The sequence below is a fragment of the Stegastes partitus genome, unplaced genomic scaffold (genome assembly GCF_000690725.1).
Source record: "Stegastes partitus isolate 25-593 unplaced genomic scaffold, Stegastes_partitus-1.0.2 Scaffold6, whole genome shotgun sequence".
Taxonomy (NCBI): Eukaryota; Metazoa; Chordata; class Actinopteri; family Pomacentridae; genus Stegastes; species Stegastes partitus.
In genome coordinates this window covers 1,287,406-1,297,897 of record NW_007577737.1, presented here as the reverse complement: position 1 = coordinate 1,297,897, position 10,492 = coordinate 1,287,406, and the positions used below count along the sequence as shown (strand labels likewise).

The window sequence follows — 10,492 nt, the reverse complement described above, 5'->3', positions numbered from 1 at the left end:
ACGTGAACACGCTTGTTGTTGGAAACAGAAAGTCTGAGTTAACAAAGGAAGTTGATAACAATCTTCTGATACCTCTTATCTCTGAATGGTAGTTTTTGTCGAGGTGACTCAGACAAAGAAAGCCGGCCTGGTTGTGTCAGACTGGCTCCATAATGCAGCCCTCTGTACCGATCAGAGGAAGTTTCCTCTTCAGATCATCTCCACATTTCAGACACAGATTGTTTTCATTTTTTTTTATTTATGTGACCTTTAGTAACCCAGCAAGTCCATCCATCCATCATCTCTACACCTTGATCCTCACTAGGGTCATGGAGGGCTGGAGTCTATCCCAGCTGACTCAGGGTGAAGGCAGGTTCACCTGGACAGGAAACCAGTCTATCACAGGGCTACACTTAGAGACAGACAACCAAGCACACTCACATTCACACCTACGGACAATTTAGAATCACCAATTAACTATTTGTGGACTGTGGGAGGAAGCCGGAGAACCCGGAGAGAACCCACGCTGCACGGGGAGAACATGGAGATTCCACACAGGAAGATCCCGGGTGTCCTCACCGGGACGCCAACGAGCGACCTTCTAGCTGTGAGGCGACGGTGCTAACCACCGAGACACCTGCAGCCCCCAGAATGGCAATAAAGGTGTTAACAGATCTCCAGATTTCCTGACTTTGAAATAAGCCAACTTCAAAAGTTAGTGAATAATCTGTCTTCGTAACGATACTTCTGTTTGTTTATCCTAGTCTATTCAATTTACAGGTTATTATTTAAGAAGTTTTCATGACACCTCCTCTGGAGTATTTCCAGGGAACCAGAGTTCAGGGTCTTTCTTCAGACAAACATCCAGATGGAAGAGAGTTTTCCCAAACTGGGCAACGATGACTCATTAATAATGGATTTTTAAGTCCAGCTTCCATGTGTTTGACCATTAAAGGTTGAAATACTTTAAGAAAACCACATGTTGCACATTTATTTAGTTTGATTGCAAATTTTTAAGGTTAATTTAAACTTACAACAGTTAAGTCAACAATATGCATGTGGTGCTTGTAGTATAGTTAATGGTCCATGAAGAGAACACATAAAGGAAAGAAGCACATGAATGCTAGCCTTCTGGTGACAGTCAGCAGGGAGGATGTTCACCTTCAGACTGAGCGTGTGCAGAGAGAGCCCGAAGTGGACCTCAGAAGGAGCGCTGTAGTGAAAGGACTGATTCAGTCAGTGTGAGGCACACTAGCTGTCAGGAGGCCCGCTGTGGGCTGAGCCTGAACAAAGCCACCATTGACAGCAGCCAGGTGACACCGAGCTCCCTGCTGCAGCACACGGGATACGGCTGAGATGTTTGGAGACAATGCAGGAGGCACAGAGCACCTTTATCTCTGAATCCAGTCGTGTCTGCTCGCGTTCAAATCGTGGCAAACTGTAGATGCTTCATGGGCAAAGTTTTGAACTGTTTCATCGAGCTTAATGGCTGAAAGTAAAAGTTATTAGTCAAACAAACTGTTTGTTTTGGACAGATTTGCTCATTTTCATGGTTGTATTAAGGTTTTGTCTCGGTGGTTAGCACCGTTGCCTCGCAGCTAGAAGGTCGCCGGTTGGCGTCCCAGGATCTTTCTGCGTGGAGTCTCCATGTTCTCCCCGTACAGCGTGGGTTCTCTCCAGGTTCTCCGGCTTCCTCCCACAGTCCAGAAACATGCTGAGGTTAATTGGTGATTCTAAATTGTCCGTAGGTGTGAATGTGAGTGTGCTTGGTTGTTGGTTGGTTATCTTCACCTTGCTGTACATACACAGTACAGGCAGGATGAGAGAACATTTCTTCAGGATCCAAATAACAATTTAAATAAACAGGTGTTTGCATATCTGGATCAGCAGTTCAGCATTCTGACAGCTGGTTGAATGAAGCTGTATATAAGCTTTATAAGCTTATATGAGCCATTCAGGTGAGAGCAGGACTGAAGGTGTGAATCAAAAACTCTCATGTTCAGTGCGATGCATGTCAGCAAACAATAAATGGCAAAATAGGCTCCATCATATATTTTAGCACACCACTGTCTACTGATATCGTGGGAATAAAGTTGAGATCTCCATTTACAATGAGTTTATAGTCCTCATTTTCAATTCAATTCAATTCAATTTCATTTGTATAGCGCATATTTAGAACAACAAGTCATCTCATAGCGCTTCACAAAGGCAGAGACAGAAACACCCAACAATCCAAAACATTTGGATTCCCTATAAGCTTCAGCAGTCCGCAAGCGGTCCGCAACAGTGGGAAGGAACCGAAAACCCCCGCAGGAGAAAAAAAACCTCCGACAGAACCAGGCTCAGGGAGGGACGGCCATCTGCCTCGACCGGTTGGGTGGATGTAGGATGAATTTATAAAATTTAGGTTACAGTTAAACAAGTTATTAGAAGTTATTGTCCTTATGTAACAGGAGGCATCATGGTGGGGTAGCAGGATGCAGAAGGTGAGGCCAGCGGCTGTAAATCAGGAGCTCCAGATCCAGAGACATCCACAGAGAGAGCAGGCGCAGGAGAACCTCGGGGGGAGTCACAGAGTTAGTCATATGTAATGGTGATAGGCAACTATAGAAACATATACATACATACACACACATATGTATATATATAAAGAGGAGAGGAGAGAAGCCCAGTGGATCATGGGAATCCCCTGGTGTCTAAACCTATAGCAGCATCACTAAGGGACAGCTCAGATGACTCCGAGCAGCCCTAACTATGAGCTTTATCAAAAAGGAATGTTTTTAACCTAATCTTAAAGGTAGAGAGGGTGTCCGCCTCCCGAACCCAAACTGGGAGCTGATTCCATAAGACAGGAGCCTGATAACTGAAGGCTCTGCCTCCCATTCTGCTTCTAGAAACTCTGGGAACCACTAGTAGACCTGCAGTCTGAGAGCGAAGGGCTCTGTTTGGATAATATGGAACAATCAGGTCTTTAGGATATGATGGAGCCTGATCATTAAGACTTTTATATGTTAGAAGCAGGATTTTAAATTGGATCCTTGATTTTACAGGAAGCCAATGGAGAGAAGCTAATACTGGAGAAATATGATCTCTTTTGTTGGTTCCTGTCAAAACTCTGGCTGCAGCATTCTGTATAAGCTGGAGGTTTTTAAGAGAACTATTAGGACATCCTGATAATAAAGAATTACAATAGTCCAGCCTAGAGGTTGTAAATGCATGGATTTTAAGCTGACAGTAATTAAAACCGGCCCTGTGCATTAGCTCTACTGTATGCTGATTCATTACTTATAATATTTACCGTCATGCTCTCACACCAGGATGTCTTTAGTAATGCACACGGAAAGCTCCAACTACCCACTTGCCCAATGAAGTTTGGCTTGCAAATAAAAAAGAAAAAAAAAAGCTTTGCGTCATTTGAGCATGTTTGAGGCTGGAAGAGGGAGGGGTGAGAGGGGGAGGGCCCACAGGAGGACAGGTGCTTAAATATGGGACAGGTGAGGTACACCGTACAGCAGATCCTGGAGCCGCGGTTCGCTAGATTCTCATCTGACCGGTCGCCAACAGGTAAGCTCCTCTTATCTCTCCTCACCGTGCTTTGTCCGTGCTGCATCTTTACTGTAGGAAAATGAAACCAACAATTGTAACTGCTGTATTAGTTTCACTCTGCTGCTCGTCCTCAGATGTATTCATACCCTGAGATTAAAGAAAAGGCAAAATTCACAACAGTCACTCAGATTACTAGAAACTGAAAAAAGTAGTAATAAACTAAAATTTGTTAAATTATAATTTAGTGAAATAAGATGTTGCTTTTGAATTGTGGTTGAAAAGAATAATTTAAAAAAACAAAACTGTCCCGGACCAATGAGAGGCCTTTGCTGACGAGCAGTGGTCCAGAACACCTGTCAACAGGTGCAGAAGTCTGACTGAGAGTTACAGGAAACACCTGATGGCAGTGATTGGCTCAAAGGGTTGTTCAGCTAAATGTTAGTTTATGGGTCCCATCATGCTGGTTTTAAAAAATATTTCTGTTGAACCACAATTCAAAAGCAACGTCATGATGTTCATTGAATTTTTATTTATTCTTACTTTTGTCAATTTCAACTTATTTCAGTGACATTTTCCATCTTTAAGTGGAGGCTATGAATACATCTGACCGTAGCTTCAGGTTCAGTGCAGTAGAACTAAAACACTAAAGACCAGGTAAGCAATGCTGTTCTAAAATAAGTATTACAATTTATTTTAGGGAGATGGAAAAACAACTCAGAACTTCTGCCTGAAAGTGTCTCCTCATTCCAGTCACCCTGTATGGTACCATCTGAACAACCATTTTATTTAAACAAGTTGGATCAGTGTTTATTCATTGCTGCTGATGAACTATATATCATATATGTCTAATACACCTGTATATATCATATACAGATGACACAGATTAGACCACCTGCCTAATCTGTTAGGCACTGTGTAGACCATCCAGCATCATGAAGTGTTTTAATTCGAATTCAGCTCTCCACGTTTTACCGTTTTGAACAGGAATGAGGAATTTCAAATTGAATTCATCTTTTTATGCCGAAATCTGAGCCACTGGGCTTCTCTGGGAAATTAATCAAGCATCTCATTCAACCATTAAGACTCTTCTTTCTGTTCAGGAATGCGAGTAAATAACCATAACCTAACGTCTGAATCCAGAAATACTGATGTGCTTTACTAGTTTTTCATGTTTTTTTTTAGTAAAACAGTAAATTTTTAAAATTCATGGATGACAATAATAATTATATTTTGGCATAAAAAACAAGATTCTGGTTAAAGATCTTCTACATACTGGTGCATTAACCATCGCAGACACATGATGAATGATGTTGGTTATTACCAATTCTGTTCATTTAGGGCAGCTGTGGCATAAACCTGACACTTGGGGGTGGTCTCATAAACTGTAAATATATTTATATATATGTGTGTAGCTTAACTTTAAACAACTCAATACGTTAATAATTGTTAATGCATAAAAGAAGATCCTGGTTGTATGAAAGCACCTAATCAGCCATCTCCTGGTCAGACCCACTGGACAGCGTCGGTCAGCGCTTCATGAAGGAATGAGGACGAGCATAATGTCAGACTGTTCTCTGATCAGCTCAAGCATTAAAAAAGATTCTGTGACTTGTTCTGACCCGTTTCTATCCGCTGCTCCTTCCCTTCAGCCTCTAGGATGGTCAAAGCAGTGTTGTCTGTGTTCCTGGTTCTGGTGGGCCTGTCCTCCATCTTCGCCAAATACATCCCGAAGACCGGCAAGAGGATCCCTCAGACTCTGTCCAGAGGTTTGTGACGATCACTTCTGTCTCAGTGTGTGGTGTGACAAACACGGAGATGAAGCAGAGTCTTGATGTGAATGTGTGTTCAGGGTGGGGCGACCAGCTGATCTGGGCTCAGACGTACGAGGAGGGTCTCTACTGGTCCAGGTCGAGGTGAGAAATAGTTCAGAACATTTGGTTGACATTCACTGAGGATAAGGATGAAGTGAGTGAAGCTGTTGTGTGTTTCAGGAACAAGCCTCTGATGGTCCTGTTCCACCTGGAGGACTGCCCTCACAGCCAGGGTGAGTCGCTCCCAGGAAACTATCTGCTGGTGTTTGAGCTACTCATGCAAAGAGAAAACATATTCGCTGAATTATGAGCCAAACCTATTTGAAGAGGGATCAGGCGTTTGTTTGTCGGTGTGTGATGTCACATCCTGGTGCTGTGATGCACAGACTCAGGTGTAATTAACGTCTCGCTTCTCCTGCAGCTCTGAAGAAGGTCTTCTCTGAGGACAACGAGATCCAGAGAACTCTTGACGAGGACTTCATCGTTCTGAATCTGGTGGTAAGTCCCAGGACATTTCAGATCATATCACCTCGCTAGAAAGAATGTTTTAAAGGTGCTAAAATCTGCATCTGTTATGTAGTCTCAACAATAAAAGCTAGAAAAAACAAAAAGTTGTCGATCTGACGTAGAGCTCTGATCATTTTACTGTTCAGTGTTAAAGCACACGTGGTTTCAAAGATGCTTAGATGTTATTTACCAACAGTTTAACGCCATACAGACGTACAGTCGTCATCAGATGTGTTCATACCCTCCCAATAAAGAAGGAAACAAACAACTTCAGGCACTGAAATAAGTTGAAATTGACAAAAGTAATAATAAATAAAAATTCAATGAACATCATGGTGTTGCTTTTGAATTTTGGTTCAACAGAAATATTAAAAAACCAGCATGATGGGACCCATAAACTAACATTTAGCTGAACAACCCTTTGAGCCAATCACTGCCATCAGGTGTTTCCTGTAACTTTCAGTCAGACTTCTGCACCTGTTGACAGGTGTTCTGGACCACTGCTCATCAGCAAAGGCCTCTCATTGGTCCACTGCTCATCAGCAAAGGCCTCTCATTGGTCCACTGCTCATCAGCAAAGGCCTCTCATTGGTCAGTTGTTGTTTTTTTTTCTAAATTATTATTTTCAACCACAATCAAAAGCAACATCTTTTTTCACTAAATTCTAATTTAGCAATTTTTTATTTATTATTACCTTTTCCAGTTTCTACTTATTTGAGCGACTGTTGTGAATTTTGCCTTTTCTTTAATGGAAGGAGACGACTGTACATCCATCCATACAGAGTGACTTCTTACAGTCAGTGGACAGAGTTTAGACAAAAACTACCAAATAAACAAACCTCTCATGTCACATTAATCAGGAAGGCTTCTGCTTTTGGAACATATTGATAGAAATGGTGCTAAGTTGGTGAAGAGGGGCTCTAAGATGTGATGCTTGTTGTTGCTTTTGTGGCCCTGCAGTATGAAACCACAGACAAACATCTGTCCCCTGATGGCCAGTACGTTCCCAGGATCCTGTTTGTTGGTGAGAGCTTCATTTTGTGACACCTTTCATACATGCCAGCTTCAATGTGTGTATGTGTATAGATTGTGTTTATTGACCCACATGTATGGCAAATGGACGTCAGAGTGTAGCTGCAAATAAACAAACAGAACGACTTACACGTCCCATGTCAGCTACTCAGCTGTTGACCTCGGTGCCAGTATGCTCACCATCCAGGTTTAATAGACATGCAGTAGATGCAGCTGTCTTCACCCACCTACTGGTTTCTCCACAGACCCCTCGATGACAGTGAGGGCTGACATCAACGGGCGCTACTCCAACCGCTTGTACGCCTACGAACCAAGTGACATCAAAGTCTGTAAGTGCTGCAGCTGACACACCAGGAGGTTCACGTGTACATTGTGCACCAGCTGTGTCTGCCTATGCAGTTAGAATTGGTGCTATATAGATAAACCTGTACTGAAGCTGAATGCGTCCTGTCCACCCACAGTGTTGAGTAACATGCAGAAGGCCAAGAAGCTCCTGAAGTCTGAGTTGTGAGCGCCGCGACGAGCTGCCGGTCCACAGTTTGCTGTCACCACAGAGAACATGATGTCACGCTGAAGACGAAGCTCCTCGCCTTCACCTGAAGCAGCTCCTCTCTGAAACCCCGTCCTGATCTGTATCTCTGTTGTTATTCCTGTACAATCACAGCTTCTTTTGAATAAATATCTCTTCATACAAATGAGACGGACAGTCTGCAGTTTTATTTGATTACAGAGCAATATTAAACTTAAAAGAAGGTCTGAGAGAAAGATGAGAAACGTTACTGCTGACTGCTGTTGGTGCTGAACCAACATTCTGCTTCAAGGAAATGAAGGAAGTAACTGTGAGCTTCAGCTTCAGGAGGAAGTGAGGCCTGCAGAGATATGAGAAGATTTAACTGCCACAGTAGACAATATGTGAGTCTAGACCAGGGATCTCCAACTCCGGTCCTCGTGAGCTACTGTCCTGCAGGTTTTAGACATTTCCAACACACCTGACTCACATGAATGGATCACCAGCAGCTCGTTGTCAAGTTCTACACAAGTCTTTTAATGATCGATTAATGTGAGTCAGGTGTGTTGCAGAAACGTCTAAAACCTGCAGGACAGCAACTCATTAGGACCGGAGCTGGAGATCCCTCGTCTAGCACCTTTCAGCACCAGAGTCCTGCGGTGAGAGCGGGGATGAGGGGAGTGGAGGAGGAGGAGGTTGGGGTGGGGATAGGATGGAGAAGAGACAAACAATACAACAGAACAATGTACAGTCTAGAGGTCGGTGAGGCTAGAGACCAGCAGCAGCCCCTCTGAGGGAGCGCAGTGACAGCCACTCGCCTGTCGGTGGTGTGTATTCATGTTTACTGCCCTTAATCAGAACCAGAATCTCTTTATTGTCATCTTACAAGGAAGCATAAGGAAGTTTGAGTTAGCAGCTCTGGTAGGCAGAACATCAGGACAAACGTGCACAAGACAGAGTGTTAAAATTTGAAAAAGACAGTAAAATAAAATAAAAATAAGAAAAAACAACCGGGATATTGCGTTCAATAAGTTATTGTACTAGGAGTATGAACAGAGATTTTTCTATTTTACATTGAAGAATGATTAACGGGAATTTGCGGTGTTCAGGGCAACAACAGCTCTTGGGTAGAAACTGTCTTTATTACCTTGAAACGCCTCCCTGAGGAGTTCGAAGAGGAGGTGGCCGGGGTGTGAGGATCCTGATGAGGCTTTGATAAGAACTTACCAATAGTCTGTAGCAGCCTGGTGGTAAAGAAAATAAAAATATAAAAGTATAGCAGCATAACAGAATTTTAAAAAGTTTAACAGAATTTGCACCCCCCAGTAAACCTGTCCCTGTTGGTGTCAGTATTTCTACGTTACCATGTTCAGACCGTTAAATGTTACTGTTAGACCTCTTTTTATTTTCATTTTCTTTATCCACAGGCTGCTACAGACTGTTGGTAAGTTCTTAAACATGAATACACGCCACCTACAGGCCAGTGGCTGTCACTGCGCTCCTTCAGAGGGGCTGCTTTTCACGACACAACACTTGTTGGAAACGCCCCCGTGGACACATACCTGCCACAGAGCTGAACAAACCTCCACCAGGACACATTCACCTAGAAACAGACACAACCACCACAGAGGATGGATGCTCCGCAGAAAGGAGATCTGTCTGCAGCTGAGAGAAAGGTTCTGCAGGTTATCGCTGCTGGTATGTAGTCTGCTGCCTTCTGTTAGTACAAACCTCCTGCTGTGGTTATTGTGCTCATAGTTTTGTTTTATTATCATAGACCTCACCATGTAAACGTATACGTACAACATCAGCTTGTTCTGCAATATATATGATATGGTAATGAAAAAAATATTTAACTTTTTATATAAAACAGATAACTCCAGATTAGTAGATTTTCAGAAAACTTATTTTTTGGTTGTTTGCTTGAGATAAAATCAATGAAACTGAAGCTGAGTGGATTTGACTCAGTAGAAATGACAACAACAGAGAAAACTGATTGGTGTTGTCTCAGGTAGAAGATGGACCAGTGGGTTTCCTGGAGGTTTGTGAAGATGGAGTTATCTGTTTCTGCAAATGAACTCTATGAACTTTATTTTATTGTGACTGTAATATTGTGTGCCCACAGTGCATCAGAAATAGATGGATGGTGTTGGGAGTCCTCCTCCTAGACGTAGTTGATCCTCCAGCTTATTGAATAACTAGAACCTGGACAGTCTTGAGTCGGGTCACAGCAGTTCATGCAGGATTGGATCTGGATCTTTAGACGAGCACTTGAACACACACGTTCCCTGAAAAGACAAAAACAATCACTTTTTTTTTTCTGTGGAAAAAATGTGTTCTCGCAAAATGTGTGTCAGGATTAGGATATGATAGATTTGTTTTCATTTATACACCCCATCACAATTTCTGCCAACCACACACACACACAAATAACAATAATAATAATCATCATTGGTGATACGTTTGTCTTGCAGGTGATGTCCAGGAAGCTGCCCAGCTGCTCGCCAGCAAAGAAGTTCGAGTCAACTGTTTAGATGAGGTATGGAAATAGAAAGAGCTGATGGGTGCAGTGATGCTGTAATGTCCTACACACACACACACACACACACACACACACACACACACACACACACCACTGTGCCATATGTTATCCATTGTGATGGAAACATATGGAGGCGACTGTTGAGAGGCAGACGCAGTCCTCAGAGGTGTTGGATAATAGCATGGAGCCACTACATGAGCCTCAGAGGCTGCTTTAGACGCTGGTCTGTCACAATCAGGTGACGGAGCTTCACATCGCAGCACCATTACCCACAACACACACAGTAAACACAGGAAGTGTTCTTATTATGGTATGTTGTAACCTTCATTTAGTTTTTTACACACACTCAGATTCAACTTAAAATCACTGACGTATTTAGCAAACCCAAGAAATGTTGGAGAAGTTTGATTAAATATTTGGTAAAATAGAAAATGCCGTTCACACAGTGCCAATTACAGAAAAACATTGAATGTCACTGGAGATTCTTTAAATCTGAACAACATCTGAAACGTGATTATATAGAATCCAAAAAATATATGTGTTGATTTTGGTAGCAGGGCTGTACGG

The 10,492-nt window shown here is 42.6% G+C and overlaps 2 protein-coding genes across 2 annotated transcripts in view; both read left to right on the top strand.

Annotated features, from left to right (window-relative positions):
• Positions 1 to 3,451: 3,451 nt before the first annotated feature.
• agr2 (anterior gradient 2) lies at positions 3,452 to 7,575 on the top strand. Its single transcript, XM_008280935.1, has 8 exons — positions 3,452 to 3,543; positions 5,175 to 5,291; positions 5,375 to 5,438; positions 5,517 to 5,569; positions 5,758 to 5,834; positions 6,804 to 6,867; positions 7,121 to 7,204; positions 7,337 to 7,575. Exons 1-8 carry the CDS (start codon positions 3,465 to 3,467, stop codon positions 7,384 to 7,386), a joined length of 588 nt encoding a protein of 195 aa, XP_008279157.1. The 5' UTR covers positions 3,452 to 3,464; the 3' UTR covers positions 7,387 to 7,575.
• A 1,439-nt stretch (positions 7,576 to 9,014) lies between these two features.
• The window catches only part of LOC103357093 (ankyrin repeat and MYND domain-containing protein 2-like), an 8,624-nt gene continuing 7,146 nt past the window's right edge, over positions 9,015 to 10,492 (top strand). The window contains exons 1-2 of the mRNA XM_008281494.1: positions 9,015 to 9,081; positions 9,858 to 9,922. Coding sequence (XP_008279716.1) covers positions 9,015 to 9,081; positions 9,858 to 9,922 — 132 coding nt within the window. The remainder of the gene's footprint in view (positions 9,082 to 9,857; positions 9,923 to 10,492) is intronic.